Source organism: Typha latifolia, chromosome 8 (genome assembly GCF_019914945.1).
Source record: "Typha latifolia isolate L0001 chromosome 8, TyphaL0001v2, whole genome shotgun sequence".
Lineage (NCBI taxonomy): Eukaryota > Viridiplantae > Streptophyta > Magnoliopsida > Poales > Typhaceae > Typha > Typha latifolia.
In genome coordinates, this window is record NC_133093.1 from 7027434 (window position 1) to 7047139 (window position 19706).

The following is a 19706-nucleotide window of genomic DNA, read 5'->3' on the forward strand; positions in this document are numbered from 1 at the left end:
GCATGGAGATAAATGAAGATATATATCTTTCAAATTTCATGATATTGTTTTTTTTAAATATCAAGTTGCTACCTACACTTGTGGGAAAAAAGAATACATTCCTAGATGAGAATGCTGAAATAAAGATAGAAGAGGTGCTCAAAATGTAAAAATATATGATATAATGGTAAGATCTTGCATGATATCTCTAAATGATTTAAATAACAAGTATATGTTACTATGAATTTCATAGATGCAATTATAAAATCGTAAATAATCATACTAGCATTCACTAGGTATTATGGATTCTATAGATACATCTATGGATTCCATAAATGTATTATTGAAATCAAAAAATATATGTATAGATTTTGTAAATATAATTTTAGGATTATGAAAATATATATATAGATTATAAACAAACTAGTGTATATGTCAATGCACCTCTTTTGGGCTGTCAATAAGAATATTGTACAAAGAAAATTTAGCTACTGAATTATATTGTTTAATGTCAAGATACATATTGTTTTAAGTCGAAATACATATCGTAAATGAAAACTACAATGTTTCAAATTGAAAAAACAAAAAGCATTACAAATTGAACTTTTATTGTTCTGTTCCATCTTTTTTTCTCTGAATCCTTTCATTGAATTCTTTTATGAATAAAATCCACACAAAACATAAAATATTTGTACAATAAATAAATCAACTAAAAAATTATCCATATGGGCATTCGTTTCAAAACCCATGAAATTTAAGCTTCCAAATAGTGAAGGAGCTTGCAAATCATAAATAAGCTCCTAAATTGTAAACTAGATGGATAAAAAATGTATGAAAGTAGAGCTGTTAATTTAACTTGTTGTTCCTACATAATTCATGTTCAGATCGAAATTTATTCAACATTGACTTGCTCTTCTAATAAATGAGTCGAAAAAAAATCAGCCTAAACCCTAAACCATAAGTCAAGATTAAAACTTGAAATATTAAAGAGCCAAATACCAGCAAGCTTAACTTCAATTAACCTAAGCCAGTAGAGTTAGAACTTTGAATCAAATTTGACTTAACTTGTTAAGCCAAGTGAGCCAAACACGAGCGAGCTCTAATTCTTCTCAAGCCAAACGCGAGCTAAGACTTAATTTCGATCCTTAATCGAATATGAGCAAGACCTAGTTTTCCTAGATGAAACCAAACACGATGTAGGCCAATACTAGCTCTATCTTCAATTCAGCTTAAGATTCAAATTCTAACGGAGCTCAGAAAGCATTCTTATTTGTGTCCAGCTTGTTAGACGACCCTAACCCTAAAATAATAAGGGTGTCAATCACGTCGGCTTACATGGGTTTGAGTCAACTTCCCACCACACCAATGTGAGAACCATTGTTAGAAAATTTTTTTAAAAATAAGTCATCTAATAAATGGATTATAAGGATGACTAATATAACCTATTTAGTAAATGAGTAATATCTATAGCTCAGCAAAAAATAAATAAATAAATAAATTATTATAACAAAGTCTAAAAGGATGATAAGAAAATGTCACTCGTGCAATTTGATCACCTTTTGACCATTGAAGAAGTATAATATATGAACTCCACATGTCACCTTCAGTTGCAGAAACTATGTGGCATGTCTAAAAAGCCTCCATAAAACCTCAATCATCCATCTTCCAGTCAAGATTAGGATTAGGTCAGTTAGGCATCCCCATGAAAATGAAAAGAAAAAAAAAAGTAGCTTTCTTCCTTTCCATGACTGCTCAACTCCCACATTCCATCTCCCAACTCCCAAATATATTCTTCTTTTTCTCTTCTCTCCAATCTGAGCTCTGGAATTTCTTTTGAAGTTGGTCCAAAAGCCACACCTTTTGGCCTAATTATTTCAAAAGCTATGTGGATGCATGATTCGAGTTGATGAAATCTAAGTCAGATTTAGGTCGTTAAGCACATCTTTTTAAAAGAGGGAGGAGGAGAGGAAGAACAGTACATATATTCTGCTTAATTTTAAGTACCCATCAGAGCTTCTCTTTTTTTCTTATTTCTTTTTTTGAAAACTTTTGTTTGAGAAATTTAGGGCTTCGAGTAATGTGCATTGTTTAGTAATCTATTGGAATTTCTAAATTCTTGGAGAATTAACAAGAGTAAGTAAGCCTTCTTAATTCTTGTGCTTAGGAAGTGGAGGCAATGATGATTGTGGGAGCAAATCGGAATTAGATGGCAATTAAATAGATTTCTTTTTTTTTTTAACCTTCTTAGGGTACCTCATAAATTAAGATTAGGAACATGTACATGATTAAGAGCTTAAGCACTTTTAAATGGAAAGTGGTACTAGACGAGGAATAAAGGTAGCGTAAGATAAAGTATTTCCTAAACACAGTGATTTTGATGGTAATCAAGAATACCACCTTTGATTAAGGAGAACCGGTGTTGTTCTCCTAAGATTTGTAGATAATGGAAACTTGCATACTTACCTCGATTAAGTTCTAATAAAGAGAAAAAAAAATCATTAACATAATTTAGCATTAAAAGTAAGCCAACCACGGCAGCCTGGAAGTTGAACTTTCATTATTTAGTACCATGCTTTTTAGAAGAGTTAGCTTAGTTGTCTAACTTATACAACAAAAAATACTAGTCTCATTGTCTACTCTATATAATTAGTCTATACACTTATATTTTACTTTAAGAATTTAAAGGGTCTTTTGCTTATATACCCTTTTGATACGATTCAATTCATGTTGGCTCTAAACGTGGCATTGGGTTTATTGGGATGAGCTTATTTATCTAGTTGAGTTTGTTAGAAGCAATAAAAATATTTTTGCTGGGGCGCGTTTGAACGCAAGGACCGCTTTCGAACGGGGGTGCGAACACCTGCACACATTCGCAAAAACAGAGAACGAAAATTACGCGTTCGAACGAAATCAGGCTGTTCGAATATGGTTGTTTGAATGCCTGCATATGTTCGCATCGACAGAGAACATAAATTCCAGGTTCAAATGCGATCAAGCGCGTTCGAACGCACCGCGGCAAAAGTGCGGGTTTTGTTAGAGTTTGTTAGGGTTGTTTGGAGTTGTTTAACTTAGTTTAGAAATTCTTAGAATAAGCCTCTATAAATATGTAGAGGAAACCCTAATTGGAGTTGATGATGATAATTGAATTAACTTTGGCCTTTATCTCCTTCTCTACTTATCTTTAGCCATTGGCGCCCTCTTCCTCCTCCATTTTTCCACCGCCCAAGTCTTTGGTCGGTCTCTTCCAGCTTCTAACCTCCCTTTTCTACAACAACTTCTCTCCCTTCACACCAAGAACTAAACCTAATATCTATCTAGCCATTAGTGAGCTATCAAGCTAGGATCTAATTGACCTTCGGCCACTGTTTGGTTGATATCTTGAGAACTAACCGTCTGAATCCCGTGATCCTGGATTCATTGGAAAGTTCTCTCCAAGAGCAACAACATATCCAAAATTCAAGAGAATCGTTAGTTAGATTGTTCGCAGATCCCCTTAGAAGTTACATATTTTATCAACCGTTGCAGATCAGATTAGGCCGGTTCATAATACCTTTGAAATTTCTTATTTCGTTGTATATCATTGATATATATATATATATACTATCTATACCATTTAAAATATATATTAATTGGATAGATACCTACCGGGTTACTTTTTAAAATCAAGTATCATAACTAAAAAAAAACAAAAAGTATCCTTAACTAAGAATATTTTTATAAAAAACTAGAATAAAGATAGTTTTGCATTTTTTTATGTCTAATTATTAAAATTTTAAAAGATATCTATGCAAAAAATATAAATTTAGAGAGGGCAAACAAGCAAATATAAATTTTTTGAAGAGTATATATGCAACAAAAAAAACCAAATATAAAAAGAATTTTGTGCAAAATGCACCCCTCCTTGCCAAAAAAAAAATTGAAAAAGGAAACAGGCCTTTATCTAAACGGCAAACATTTAATAAGAAATCCATTTCAACACACAATCTTTCCACAGAAGAAAATAATATATCTTGAAATGATAATATAATTGTTCATTATACTATTAAATACCCAACAGCAGATTCTAGTAGTATAATACAGTCGACAATGAAACTATGTCCATCTAAATCACTTATTCCATGAACTTGATCTAAGATGTCATGGTCGAGAGTTAATGCAGATGGATCTTCTAATGGCAACCATGCAGGATGACATTGACGGCTAATCTCTTGAGAGTTGCAATACTTATCAGATGCCCAGAAAAAAAAAGAAAAAAAAATAAGAAGAAGAAGAAGAAGAAGATAATGCTGCATGGTTGGGCCCTTAACATCATCTAATAAACTTTATGGAGAGGTAGGGTATAGGACATAGCTGCAAAATTGATTTGCATAGAACAAGATGATATAAAAGATTGCTTACCAAGGACCACCAATTTTTGAGTTTTGTTTTAAAAAGATTGCTTACCTAGGACCACCAATTTTTGAGTTTTCTTTTACTAAACTAGCCCAAGATATCTAAATTACATTTCAAAACTTAAATATAAGACTATGGGCATTTGAAAATAGCAAGTCAATCAGTGATTTATATTTGAGAGATAAGAATTTTAAATCTTTCAGAAATTTTTATATAAGTCGTTAATCTAGTCAACCACTTATATTGAGAAGCCATTGAATCAAAATATGACTTATTTGAGGCTTAACAAGTTTTTAAGAGGATTTAAAATTTTCATAGCTTATATCTAAAAATCGCTAACTGGGTCAATGATTTTCAAATACACTTAAATCTCGAATTTAACTTTCGATGAATTAAGCGTGAAAGAATATTAGTGGCAAGACTTAAACTAGTCCCAAGTAAGAACAGGATAGCATGCACTAAGAAAGTATACCTAAATGATATTTGTAACTTAGAAGGATGACAATGATCTCCAGAGTGTAGCTTAATCTGAATCATGATCAGAAGTGGAACACCCATCAGGAAGACAGTAGATTTATCAAGCTACTAGAAGTAGTAGTAGTATTGCATAAAGATTAATAATCCTCTTCTGCTCAATCGCCAAAAAAACAAGACTTACATCAATAGCATATATAGATTATATTCATTCACTACTATTCTTCTAAATAAACAAATTACTGTACGTAATTCATATCTATACCATGTATATTGATATGGATCTAGATCCTGAGAACAGACAGAGAAAAATCGGACAAAGAAATCAGATCAAGCAGCTAGCATCTAATCATTTTCACCCTAATAGAAATTCTTACTCACTTCATGCACCTACTGAGAAGCACTAAATATGTATCAGAAATATTTCATTTTCACTATGAATGAACCCAGGGCCAGGTTATTTAGGCCGATACATTAGGCCCAACTGCAGCCTAAGCCTGATCCCAAGATTAGATTGATTTAAAAAGTGTAAAGCTCTTGCTTGACATGTTGGGTTGAGGGATGTGGTTCTATTATTTGGTTGCAGAAAGTGGGTCAAAAAGTGACTTATCTTATTTCCCCTGGTCCCTGGATTATAGACTTTTCCTAATTTTGGCCCAATCCACATTATTTCAAGAGAAAGGAGAGCCGGAGAGTTCACTTTCTTTATATCTCAATCTATATTATTTTATTCCAACTTTGTTCTTTTCTCCTATATGTGTACCTTTTTAAAATCTCTTATGTACATGATGTATACCTCTCTAAAATTAATATTAAAGTTTAGCTCATTTAAACCCAGACTTTTTTGCACAGATATCTTTTAATAGAAAATATAAAAAAAAAACTCATAATTCTAATCTAACACTATCTGTCTTACAAAAAAATTTATGAAAAATAAAACATCCCTAGGAACTTCCATTTTTCAATATCACTTTATTTCTCTCGTTTCCAACAATCAAACACGCCCTTTAAAGTAAAAGCTTATTTGTTAAGCTCATGTTCTATTGAGTCAAGCTGAGTCGAGATGGCTAAGCCCAAGCCCAACTCTGATCTCAGTGCTCAGGATTACAGGAACCAGGCTGATTTGGAACTAGTTACTTAGCTACCAACTCTGTTAAAACTCTATATGATATTTTTTTCCCCCCTCTCTTGTATATCATTACTTGCAATCTCCATTGAAGAAAGTTCTAGTGCTATAGAACCAAATCATATTCTCCTCCTCAGGAAAACAACCAGCCTTTACAAAACATGTAACTGTAGTAATAGAATGATATGCCCATAAGTTGCAAGCTGATGTCTTAAATCCAAGTGTGAAATATCATCAGAGCAAGAAATATATTTACAAGATAATTTGCAAAGCCTTGAATCTGAGTATCTGAGAACATCATGAAGTCCGATTATATTTACTAGTTACTGCTTAAGTTCTCTTAACTTTCTTTCCTTTTATTACTCTATTCTTTCTTGATCTTTGTAATTTGTAACAATTTTCATTTTCTACAAATCAGCTTACTGGCACTGTCATTACTGTTTTAACTGTTATAAGGTGGCAGCACTAAATAGATCGTCATTGATTTTCTGTGTCGTGACCTTCTTTAGCTGCAATTCTTAGCTTCTTCTATGAACTGTACCTTGTATTCAAATCCACATTGACACTTGATAGTATCTGAGATGCTCTGCAGGAAGAATATAAAAAACTTTTGCCATGATAATGGCTTCATAGCTGCATGCAGCTCTTGCAGTGAGTTGAAACTTGAAATATCACCTGTCTAAACTTCCTATGAAATCCAAAGCAGCAGCCACTAAAATAATGCAAATACTAATATTACCTTGATTTCGTTAACCCTGTTCTGCAGAGACTGGTAGTACTCTGCTTCTCCAGCCTTATCAGATAACAGAGCTTTGTGCTCCTCTTCCAAGGCCTCAAGATCTGTATCCACTACCGCAGGCTACATTCGCTCAAAATAAAAAATGATGAAAACATGAACAAAGCAGAAAATATAAATAAAATACATAAAAATATCTTTTTATCATTTTTGTACTAAGATTAACTAACCAGAACACCCTTGATTTTGCACTTCAATTTCTCTATAAGCTGTTTGTTCTGTTTGAAAGAGTGCATAATTCTTTATAGGAATTTAGTTAAAGAACATAAGAAATCATATTTCTAACTGTGGCATGAAACTATGATGTGTAGCAGAAGAATCATACTTGACTGCTTGCAGAAAGAACCATAGATCTTTTTGCTTCTAATTCTTCTATTTTTCCTCTTGAAGACAGCATTTGATTTATTAGGTCTTTTTCTCTTGCACTTTTCACACATTCCTGATATTTCGAAGAAATAATAATTAAAAGGTAATATAGAGTAAGTAAGAGATTAATTCAAAATACAAACCAGTTTATCCAGATCTCCTTCTGGCGTGACCACGCTGCATGTAGTTCCTGCATAAACAATACCACCAGTCAACCAACTAGATGTTTATCGATAAAGAATTAAACGGGTAGAAAGCTAACATTCTTCCAGAATTTAATTAATTTAGAAATTTTCAAATATAAACTCAGTAAACTTCTTTATTAAATCACTAATCAGTTATCAAGGTAATGATTTTGTGCAGGAGAAAATTTAAAATTATGACACCACAGCATAGTATTAGTATAATAAATTGACTGTTGGCCAACAAGAATAAAACTTATAGGTGCAGCATACCTTCAAAGAACATTTGCTTACTAGGAGCTTCCTCAACCTGCACAGTTAACTAAATTAGTAGGTACAATTGATGTCAGTCCTATATAAGCCACTAAAAAAATAGTTAATGACAGAAAAGACAACTTTTCTTGGACCACTTAGGAGTTCCCTTTATCATCAAAAAGAAGACTATCACACCCTGCTTGGAGATTGACATGCTGTGTAACTGAAGAAAATAATCTCAAGAGACATGAAACAAATGATAATAAAATCTTATCATAACTAAAGTGAACAATTTAGTTCAAAAAATAATTCAACTAAAACAATATCCAAAAATAAATAAAAAATTCAACAACCACTAATCTGACCATGATAAAAGAAGTAAAATAAAATAAAAAAAACTAACTCATACATTGCTATGTGGAGGATTTTCGATTTTGAGCATACACTCTAGAGTCCAACTTTAAATTATTCTTACCTGCTCCTGAAAAAAAAAAGATTTTTAATGAGCTCGATGCTCAGTAAACAGTCTCACTATATCTATAGATATGTCTAATGACAAATAATTGAATAAACAATAAGTGAGAGTATATTAACATAGCATGAATGGATTATAAGCTCATATACAATATTTTCTCAAAATATGTATCTTTTCAAGATTTTTCAATGCTATCCAAAACAAAATGCATATATTATGAATATTGCATTAAATTCATATATGAATAAGTAAAGGAATTCATATCTATTGAAATCAATATCTTACATACTCGCCAAACTTTATGTCATACTGTCTCTTTTTTAAGTACTATTAGAGTTATTAGGATTTATATCATTTAATTTATCTTATTTTATTGTGATCTTGTATGAATAGGGCTGAGCCCTCGCTTTCACTGATGAAGAAATTCTTACCAAAATCCTCTACTCTTTTCCACTCTTCTCTCCAAACTCATTCCAAGTTTGGATCTCTTATTGTTTCATGATATTAGAGCTCTCTGATCTCCTAAGTTTTTTTTCTTTAGCTGCCCTTGGACTTCATTGTTCCAAGCGAGCATCAAATTTTTTTTCTTTCTCTTCCTCACCGAAGGACTTCATCGCTGCCCGTCGTCGCTACCCATTCCAGTCGAGGGCGTCGCTGCTGGAGAGGCAGCTCCTTCTTTTTCACCAGTTGCCTTCCTCAAGCTCGGGTTCGACTAAACTATTTTGCTGCCGCCGGTGAGCTCTCTCAGCCGCCTCGCAGCTCAAGCTCTCCTATCAAAGCTCTTCTTCACCGGTCACCTTCCTCGAGCTCGGCTTCGACCAAAAGCTTGTTCCTGTCGTAGGTGAGCTCAGTCTTCACTCCTCTGCCAAGCTCGCTTGATGTTGTCGTCAGTGACTTCATCGCCAAGAGCTCGGATCACAGAGCCACCACTGCAAGTTCCAATCTTGTAGCAGTGAGCTCAAGCTCCATTTGCTGGTGAGCTCTCTCAGCTCGGATCACAGAGCCACCACTAGTAAAGAAATCACCGTTGATCTCCATTTGCTGTCAGTGAAGCCGCCCTTCAACGACTAGGTTGTTGCTTGTCCGACCATCTCCTCCCACTCACTCAAGCTCAGTGAAGGCTACACCTCTTGCTTCCATTCATCCAAATAGTGGAGATGAGACAACTATTTGATTGTGAACTGAGATTAATCTTTTTGCATTCCAAGTGTTCGACGAAAGGCCTAAGTGGAAAAATCTTCAATCACCCTCAATGTGTTTGATAGATTTTCATCCCTTCCAATAGCGTCTTATGTCCCGGTCGGTTGTGAGAGTGTATCACTAGTCAGATTTCTTCTTGTCACTCAACGAGACTGGATCACATGGGCCTCTTCCATTGAGATCGTCCTTTGCGGGCGATGTCTTCTCGGGCATATTGACGACATCTCTGCGGGGTGTGCTCCCCCTTGCACTATCATCCAGACTACTATTGTGGCTTCTTCTGAGTCTAACACACTCAAGGTTGTTCAGTCTGAGGTTCCGTCTCCAGAGTATGATGAGTGGGCCTTGCGTAACATAAAGGTCTGCACCTACCTGATTCTACAGGTTGATAGATTATTTCAGCCTCAGCTCCAAGCCTTGTCCTCTGCTCAAGCCATCTGGACCCATATCAGTTATCGATTCGTTCAATCGAATCTGATGTGTCGTTTTCAAATCCATCGCAATGCTCACGATGCCAGAAAGGTTCAGCTCACTATCCATGATTTTTATGCCCTCATGACTGACATTTGGCATGAACTCACGTCAATGGAGCTTACCTTCTGTCCTACTGATTCAGTGGCTGCTCAGCACCATAGCGACAAGGATCACTTGATGGAGTTCTTGTCTGTCTTTCATCTAGAATTTGGGAATCTCACTCGTTATTTGTTGCACCCCTCCACTCTCCCCAGCCTAGATAGTGCCATAGCTAAGCTACAAGCTGAGGAGCTTAGGTAGCATCTCTTACCCTCTCAGCAGATTACACCTACACAGCCCTTTGTCGCCACAGAGAGTGTGTTTGGTGCTACATCTACCCCTAGATCAGTCTAGCTTGACATTTCTACTACTGCTCGTGTCACTCATGTGTCAGGACAAAAGCATCACTGATCGCGACCTATGTGCACTCATTGTGGCCGTCCTGGTCATCTTGCCACTCGCTACTATCGACTTCATCCTGAGTTTGTTCCCCGTTCTGGCAAGTGGGGATCAAGTAAGGACAAGAGTTGTCACTTGTCTTCCTCGACTGCTGATCCAAGCATTAGTCCATCTCTTCACTCCACTGATCACACCTTCAGTAGTGCATAGCTCCAGCAGATTCAACAACTCATTCATAGAGCTTTCAGCTTCACTGGCGCCTCCACTTCGCCTCTACTTGCCTCTAGTATGACTAAACCTTAGATTTTTGACTTAGGTGCCTCACATCATATGACTGGTGACTTCATTTTTACTAGCCTCACACCTGCCCCACTCGCTCTTCCTCATGTTCGCACAGCTAATGAGACCCATTATCCTATCTCTCACATTGGTCACATCAACCCATCCACGGATCCTACTGGTCGTCGTACCTTATCTGATGTATGGCTTGTTCCCGGCCTAACTATGAGTCTTATTTCTATTACTCAGCTTTCTGACTCTAGTTATACTACATCATTTTCATCTACTTCTTGTGTTGTGCAGGACCCATCTATAGGCCAGAGGATTGGGATCGGTAGTCGATTCACGAGCTTTACTACCTGGATCGGCTTCACCTTCCATCACCTCATCTTAGTATTTGTTCAGTCACTCTTCTCTCTACTTCTGATCTATGGCATCGACGTGTAGGTCATGTATCGAGTCAGCGTCTCAAGACCTTGTCCCGGTCTGGGTGCTTAGGCAGTAATCGTTTTTTCTGTCTGTCTCCTTGTACTGGTTGTAGGTTGGCAAAACACCGAGCCCTTCATTTTGCTCTTAGTGAGAATATCTCTGATTTCCCTTTTCATCTTGTGCACTCTGATATTTGGGGTTCTGCTCCGCTCTCCTCGAGTCTTGATTTTCTTTAATATGTCTGTTTCATTGATGATTTCTCTCGTTTCACTTAGGTTTACTTCATGCGTCAGCATTCTGAGGTATGTCAGATCTACCGTGATTTCTCCTCTATGGTTCGTACTCAGTTTAGCCAATCTATTAGGATCTTCCGATTTGATGGTGCTCGTGAGTATCTTTCATCTGAGTTTCTTTCTATTCATGCTTCTGCCGACACTTTACCTCAGCAGTCATGTCCCAATACCCCTATTCAGAATGGAGTTGCCGAACGAAAGCATTGCCATCTCCTTAGGACCACTCGTGCTCTCCTCCTTGAGGCTTCTATTCCTCGTTCTTATTGAGCTGAGGCCTTTCTCACTGCTCTCTATCTTATCAATCGAACCCCATCATTTGTCCTTGATAGTGTGACTCAGTACAATTGTCTCTATAGTACTTCGCCCTCATATGGTCATCTTCGTATTTTTGGGTGTACTTGTTTTGTCTAGCTTTCTCTAGGTGAACGTAACAAGTTGTCCCCTCGGGTAGCTAAATATGTCTTTCTAGGATATAGTGTTACGGACCAGATCTGGACTTATCCGAACGTAAGAAAATTATAAAAATTTAGGTGGTAGTAGCGTCACGAGATAGGGTTCTAATAGCTTTGGTTTCACATCAATCGGATGTTTGAATGGAAAGATATAACTACAATAGTGGAGCAAGGTCAGACGGGGCAGAATAGTAACTATCCGATATTACGGTGGTCGTCGGAGGGTGGCGGACAGCTAAGGGTGGTGGTGGATGGCCGTAAGATAGGGTGGCTACTGGAGGTGATGGTAGCTATGGGTTGGAGGTAGAATTAGAGTTTCTAACTTAGATCTACTCCTAAAAAGATAACAATGATCTAACAGCTACGGTAAAAGATAAGGACGATAAGTAATGCAAGATAAATAAACTTAACTTAACTTAACTCAATATTTCTTCCATTTAATTCCCTACTTAAACAAAGAAGCCCAACCCCTTAATATATAAAGGCCAGGTATAATGAGTCCTACTCGAACAAGGACTTGCCTTAGACTAACCCTAAAGGCTTATATGACTCGAACTAGAACTTGCCTTAGACGCTTACATGACTTAATTAAACTTGCCTTAGTAGCTTATATGACTTAATTAGACTTGCCTTAAATGCTTACATAAAAGATAAACATGACCTAGCTAAATCAACTTTCCTTATCCTTCTCGGATTGATTCTTTATTCTATCACAGATAGAGTCCAAATCTAAAGAAACCTTAAATATGGAGGTTGTAGATCAAGACGTCTTCGATCTTCTCCAAATGGTTTCGTAATATTTGGTAGTTTATGGAATATCCTTTGAATATTTTTTTGAAACTGTGCATAGTTGAATTAGTTAACTAATAAATTCTAACATAATAAGACTCTAATTAAAGCAAATAAGCAGATAAGATAACTAGACTCAATTCATTGAGCCCAATCTCCCATTTATGTGATCCAATCTGACTCGGTTCGTATCATATAGCCCTGAGCATAAAGGCCATCGTTGTTATGACAGTTATGCTCGTCATCTTAGGATATCATGCCATGTCACCTTTCTGGAAGAAATACCCTTTCTCACCTTCAGTGCTTTGGTTCCCTTGGACTTATCATTTCTGGATCTCCCCACACCTATCCTATCCTCCGTCCCCTCGGATGTTCCTACCCCAGCTCCACTATCAGCCCCCCACTTGCCTGATGCTCCTCTACCCATAGACACTCCTTTACTATTACTTTTATCTGCCATTCCAAATCGCTCTCTCACCTCTCTCACTGAGATTCCAGCTCTTCTAAAGGAGTACCTTCCTCCCATGATGACCCTTCTATACTTCTACACTCGCAGGTCCTGTCCCCGTCCTACAGTTGAACCTCCCTCCACTAGTAGTATTCCTCCGACAGTCTCATCCTCTACTATACGGTTTCTGCACCTGCTCATCATTATCCAGAACGTGAGCATCGCCCTCCTAATTGGTATGATTTTCTGATGTCTTCCGCTACATACTCTCCCCAGTTTCACCTTTCTTGCAGCCACCCACTCCACCCCTTAGCCCAGGTCATATCGTAAGGCCGTCCAGGTTTCAGAGTGGCAGTAGGCCATGGCAGATGAGCTTCAGGCCCTTCAGTAGATACATACTTGGGATGTTGCCCCTTGCCTACCAGACATCGTGCCTATCAATTGCAAATGGACTTCAAGGTCAAGTGTTGTCTAGTTGCTCGGGGCTTTACTCAAGAATACGGGATAGACTATGAGAAGACCTTTGCTCCAGTGGCCCGGATGACTTCTGCCCGCACTCTTCTTGTCGTTGCTTCCAGTCGCCAGTGACCTTTACATCAGATGGACGTGAAGAATGTGTTTCTTCATGGTCTTCTTGACAAGGAGGTATACATAGACCCTCCACTTGGTTTCCCTCTTCCTCTAGGCCACATTTGTTGTCAACAACAAGTTATCTATGGGCTTAAGCAAGCCCCTCGTGCCTGGTTTGATCGATTTCGTAGTGTTCTCATAGACTACGAATTTCGGAAGAGCCCCTCCGAGCCATCTATGTTTCTGCGGTCTTCTGCTCAGGATCGGGTCATCCTTCTTCTATATATCGATGATATGACTATCACTGGAGATGACTCAGTCGATATCTGCTCCCTTCAACAGCATCTTCAGTGTTAGTTTGAGATGAACCTCGATCCTCTTCGATATCTTTTGGGGATCAAAATTGCCCAGCCATCTCATGGTCTTTTACTGTCTCAGCAGAAGCATATTACGATATTCTTAGTCGCGCCACCATCACTAATACTCATCTTGCTACTACTCCAGCTGAGCTTCATGTAAAGCTTCAACTTGATGATGGTCATCTTCTTCCAGATCTGACCAAATATCGTCAGCTTGTTAGGGCACTCATCTATCTGACCATTACTCAGCCTGATATCTCTCATGCAGTTGGTCTTGTCACTTAGTTCATGCATGCTCCTCGATCTGCTCATTATGCTACTCTTATACGCATTCTTTGATACCTACATGGCACCATCACTCGCTCTCTTTTTATGCCATCAACTTTCATCTTGGCTCTGCGAGCTTATTCCGATGCAGATTATGCTGGTGACAAGTCTGATCGGAAGTCTACTACTAGCTTTTGCATTTTCTTAGGAGACTCCCTGATTTCTTGGTGTAGCAAGAAGCAGAATATGGTGTCTCCCTCCAGTACTAAATTAGAGTTACGTGTCATGCGTGCGGCGACTAAAGAGGTTGTTTGGCTTCGTCGTCTCCTTCGTGATATGGGTGTTCCCTTACACCTTCCAACCTCTCTTCATGTCGACAATGATAGTGTTAAAATGTTAGCTAAAAATCCTATTTTTTATGAGGACAAAGCACATTGAAGTTGATATTTACTATACTCGCCAGGAGTACCGAGCTGGCACCATTTCGCTCCATCGCCTTAACACTGAGGAGCAGATTGTCGATTTCTTCACGAAGTCGCTTTCCCTTCCTCGCTTTGAGTATTTAGTTAGCAAACTCTCCGTTTATGATCCACCTTGAGTTTGAGAGAGGGGGGTATTAGAGTTATTAGAATTTATATCATTTAATTTATCTTATTTTATTATGAACTTGTATAAATAGGGCTGAGCCCTCGCTTTCACTGATGAAGAAATATTTCACCAAAACCCTCTACTCTTTTGTTCTCTTCTCTCCAAACCCATTCTAGATTTGGATCTCTTACTGTTTCAAGTACAATGACTCATGGCCACATCATATTACTAGTCATAATCGGGTTGGCGCCTGAGACTTTTTAAGATAGCTAACCCGATTAGGGCCACAATAAGTATTTCTACAGTGCCTTACTAACTTTTTTTATTGGTTGTTAAATAAGATATTACGATTTACGTCACCAGAGACAAATATCTGGGACTCTTTTATCTAATCCCACTAGAGTCACTTAGTAGCATATCATGGCTAAGAGTATAAGAACCAAGCTTAAGCAAGTTGAGCTTAGCTCAGCTCGGCTCGAAATAAATAAAACTTAAGCTCGATCTCGAGATGAGCTCAATAATACAAGCTCAGTTTAGCTCGCCTATATATCAAGGCTCGATCTCCAGATCTGAATAAAACTTGGAAAGCCTAACCCTACTAGGTTCAAAAAACCAATTATGAATTGTATTTAGAAAAACAAGACCAAGTAGGAAAAGAAAACGAGAATGCCAACCAGATTAGGAAATCTAAATCCTCTTAGGGCTAGAAAAATTAAATATTAGTCAAACTATGAAAATTGAACTCAAGCAAGAGAGTGAAAAACAAGGAAAAGTAGAAAATGTGAATGCGAGAACGAATAGGAAAAGTAAAGCGCACGACAAACACACGACCATGATTTTTTTTAAGTTGAGTTTTATGACTCGAATTGATTCTATTTTCAATTCTCTCCGCACATATATTTCTTTCATAAGTAGTTTGACTTGATTATACATTATTTCTACATTTTACATTATTTTTTTAAGTCTTTTGTGTCTACAGAACTTGCTATTACATAAAATCACAATAAAAATAATGTCTAGATGCTAATACCTTCTAAATCAAATATTTTGATCTTATAAAATACTCTCATATTATGATTATCCTCTATATTTTATTTGTTTAAAATAAAGTAAAAATCTATTATCTAGATCTGTCCCATTATCCATGAGAATATAATCTACTATAAAAATTTTGGTTTGTCAATAAATAAAACTAATAGCAAATAAATAAATTATTTGATGTATGAGTCTATGAGTCATGACATCATTGCCTTGCGAAAGCTAAAGAAATTCCCATCTAAAATATTAAAGCATTCCTCACAAAGAAATCTAATAGATTTAATCTAATTACAAGTTTTTAACTATTTTCTCCGAATTAAAAGAAAATATAAGCAAGAAAAATTGCCTAATATGCTTAATCCAAAAGTTTTGATTCTTGGGATGGTTAAATCAGCACAGATCCTGAATTCCTGATACAGAGCTGCTCTTTCCTCTTTTGGTTTTCTCTGTACCCTTTTTTTCTGTTCTCTACTTTACCCTGCTGGTACAGTACTTGAGTGTACTATAGCAGCAAACCTCTTTTTTATTTTTATTCTTTTCTTCTCTCTTCTTCCTTCTTTCTTCTACATTGGTGCCCTATGCCATCGTCACCAAAGCCCGCTACTGCCGCACACTCTTCTTCCTTTTCTTTCTTCTAGGGTTTTATTTCGTGGATTTGGTACCCTAGTATAGGTGCAAGAGTACGAAATAAAATCTAGATAGATCGGATTTAGTTTTTCTTTCCTATTAGAAGTCCGATGTTAAAGGTAGTTTCAGGGAGTCCATTATTTTTTTCAAATTATTTTTATTTATCTTTTTTTATTATTATTATTGACACTAATATAAACAGATATTTTACAAATACATGGCATATAAAGAGATAATAGGAGCTCAGATGCACTGAAATCTTGAATTAGGTACTCACATAGAAAGAAGAGATTTCTTCTTCAATTTTAATGTTTTAAAGGTGACTTTTTATATTAAAATATTCAGCTTGTTCGTATGTAAAAGCTGCATGTTCAATTCATTCACTAACTTAAATTTAAAAAATATGCCAAATGGATTTGAAAACTCACTGATGGGCCACTTTCTAGCAACTTCTTATATTTGTTGAGCCAATCCTACAGATATTAATCACAAAATATTGAAAAATCAAGATACAGGAGAAGTGAAAGCAGAAAGATCTCAAAATGTACAAAAATATAACAGGTTGAAGCCAAACCTGCCAATTTTGTAGTTTGGCATTCAACTCTTCGCATGACTTTGTATACAGCAATCTGTCGGGATGTATGAGAGATCATATATTAATATAAGAATTGTACAAAGAACCACCATATTTTACCTGTTCTCATTAAGTTTCAACACTTCACTAGAAATTTCTTGACGAAGAAGCTCCAATGTCTGCAACTTAGTAAGATGGATCAAAATTAAGCATCCATTCTTTATACTAGTTAACATATTTGACATCTCTGTTAAGTTTTTCATCTTTTTATTATGTAAAGTTGTAAACTGTGTGGCTTCAGAGAAAATGGCTACATACCTTAGGAATAACATACATGCTCACATCTTGACAAGCATGAAAGACAATAAAAAAAGCCACAAGGAAGCAGAAGAAATTCAGAAATAGCCTGCCAGTAACACGGACCAAATGCTCAATGTTCAAGACTAAATTCAATGTTAATACACCCCGAGTTATTATGGGGAGAACAATACTCCGAGTATCCCAACACAAGTTCCAAACGACCAAACTAGTAAACGAAAAAGCAAGTAGAAAGGCATCAACTGAAACTAATCACCACAAGCACAAGCAATTAGTATATGCATATTGAAACTTCAAGAACAATCAATCATTCTCCCTTTCACAGTTTAGTCATTTCACATATTCAAGTAGTACAAGCAAAATAAAAGTTAGAATAGATTATAACATGGCCCTTTGACACATGAACACTCTAAGGAGAGAACATAGGTCCAAGATAGTGGAAGAACTGGAACCAGTAAAACAACAGTTAAGACTGATAGTTACCACCAGAAGAAAGTAGTGGACGTGGGAAATACAAAACACAAAATACAACATATGGCAAATGAGATGATATTATTCCCATGACAGTTGTGTAGTGCTTAACATATCTAAACTGCATCAGATTATCTGCTTCCAAATGATGAATATGACAGAAGTCATTAATTGTATAGCACATAGACCGTTCAAAACTAAAATTTGCAAGGATCAAATATATACCATATAGGGTTTGTATTCAAATTGAGCTGCAATTTAATCATGTTTAACATCATCATGGTTGAGCTTACCTGTCAGATTAAATCCTCCAAAAAGTTGACCTGAAATGGATTCAATCACTAAAATAACGAGACAACTAGTTTGATCCACTCATAGGCACACACCCTATCAAGAACTTTAGTTGACAAGTCAAATCCGCACAATTTGCAGCCTATTTTACCTGGGTTACCTGGGTTGCGAGTATTATCCACAGCTAAACTAGAAAATAAGTTGCCGTGGGATTGAGCACAACAAATTAAATCATGAAATAGGTCCATAATCCATATCATATGACAAATCAGTCTTGAATAATATTTTGCATGTAATAATAACGTAAGGAAAATGTGTGTAACCTGTGAAAGAGTGGAGGATTCATTCTCCAAGGAAGAAATCTTCTTCTGCTTCTCCGCAATATCAGAAAGAACCTGCCTTTTTCCCTTCACCATCTCCTCACCCTCCTCATTCAATCGCTTCTTCTCCGCCGTCACTAACAGCAGGGCCCCATAAAAGTTATCCAAATTCAACCAAATAAGCACACGACTATATAAGGCGAAGGAGAGAGACACCTAAAATATTAATTAATTATGAGAAGCTTCGCACGAGTTCCATATAAGAAGCGGAGAGGATCTTAGTCATTGTAAGATTCCACTAGCTCTGCTAACATACTCCAAGGGAGTGCGAGCACCACCCACCGAGCGGCCATCTGTGCACATAGAGTGCAGCACCAAGCTAAAATGCACCGGAGTGGTGCAAAGAAACCAAAGGTCTTCCTGCAAAGATGCGCCACTCTCTCGCTAAATCCGCTTGAGACCATCCTCGAGATGGCCCCTCCCTGTCCAGCCTCTCCTTGCTCGCCATTGACACTAATGTGCGCCGCTAAGGCCCGTCGTAACTGAAGCTTGAGATCATTCCTCGAGAAGGTCTCCGTTATAATGCGGCAGAAAGCTGGTAAACTTAGGCATAGAGGGAGCACGACTCCCTCACTTCCCTTCCAACCCCGCTAATGTGCGCCAGGCACAGTCTAACATGCGCTGGAACAGGTATAGAATGAGAAAGAGGAGGAGAGGAAGAAGAGATCGTTACCTAGCTTGAGGTCGTCCTCGAGACAACGGATCCTCGTCCTCTGCCTCTGCTCCTCCACCGAGCTCTTCGCCGCCGCCTCCTCGATATCTGAAACCAAGTCGAACCAGTTCGTCTCAAATCGCCGTGATTAGGACAAGAAGGGAACGAGAGAGATCGTCTACCGTCCATGTGAGATCGCAGCCTCTTCATGTTCTCCAAGTATTCCTCCATCTTCTTCCGATACCTCCACCGATCGAATCGAGAGAGAGAACTCGACCGAAGAGGATTTGAAAATGAAAATGCGGTAGTCGACGGCGGTATATAATTTTGGGAAAGTTTCAAATAACACCCTATATTTTCATTATTTTTTATTATTATAGTATGTTTCGTCTTATAATCCGACCTTTTACTAATTTACTACAACCATTTGCTTTAGATTGGATGAGTTATACTCTCGGCCCTATATAATCTCATATTTTGTACGAATATATCCCGAGTGGAGAGTATATAAATAACAAAGTAATAATCTTAATTACTTTATTTTATTTTATTTTTTTTGTATTAGTATTTTATATTTATATTTAATTAAACTATTGCTATATTAAAAATCTTTACATTTTTTATTTTTTATTTTTTATTGAACATTTTTATATTACATATATTCTATTATTTGTATTACTTTTTGTTTAAATTCTGATTATTTTGAATTAAACCTAATTAATTC

At 36.9% G+C, this 19706-nt stretch overlaps 1 protein-coding gene across 3 annotated transcripts; it reads right to left on the reverse strand.

The window, feature by feature from the left end:
* Positions 1-6306: 6306 nt before the first annotated feature.
* LOC140793922 (uncharacterized) lies at positions 6307-19258 on the reverse strand. Of its 3 annotated transcripts, XM_073145695.1 has the most exons (11): positions 18274-18378; positions 16991-17276; positions 16871-16925; positions 16725-16769; positions 7980-8051; positions 7589-7625; positions 7277-7323; positions 7093-7206; positions 6938-6985; positions 6711-6830; positions 6307-6557 (listed from the first exon to the last, which is right to left on the reverse strand). In XM_073145695.1, exons 5-11 carry the CDS (start codon positions 8010-8012, stop codon positions 6477-6479), a joined length of 480 nt encoding a protein of 159 aa, XP_073001796.1. In that variant the 5' UTR covers positions 8013-8051; positions 16725-16769; positions 16871-16925; positions 16991-17276; positions 18274-18378; the 3' UTR covers positions 6307-6476. The 3 variants fall into 3 exon arrangements, 2 of the variants coding, with proteins under 2 accessions (XP_073001796.1, XP_073001797.1); XR_012110032.1 differs by adding exons at positions 19004-19090; positions 19165-19258 and having other exon boundaries at positions 6307-7206; positions 16991-17049; positions 18274-18407; XM_073145696.1 differs by lacking the exons at positions 6307-6557; positions 6711-6830; positions 6938-6985; ... (1 more) ...; positions 7277-7323; positions 7589-7625 and adding exons at positions 19004-19090; positions 19165-19258 and having other exon boundaries at positions 7632-8051; positions 16991-17049; positions 18274-18407.
* Between the last annotated feature and the right edge of the window lie 448 nt (positions 19259-19706).

Bases quoted from the DNA above. Each gene is read 5' to 3' on its own strand.
- LOC140793922 (XM_073145695.1), bottom strand. From the start codon at position 8,012: ATGCTCAAAATCGAAAATCCTCCACATAGCAAT. The intron at 7,207-7,276 runs GTTTGTATTTTG...TCGAAATATCAG, and splicing joins AAGGAGATCTGGATAAACTG to GAATGTGTGAAAAGTGCAAG. The intron at 6,831-6,937 runs GTTAGTTAATCT...GAGCGAATGTAG, and splicing joins GCAAAATCAAGGGTGTTCTG to CCTGCGGTAGTGGATACAGA.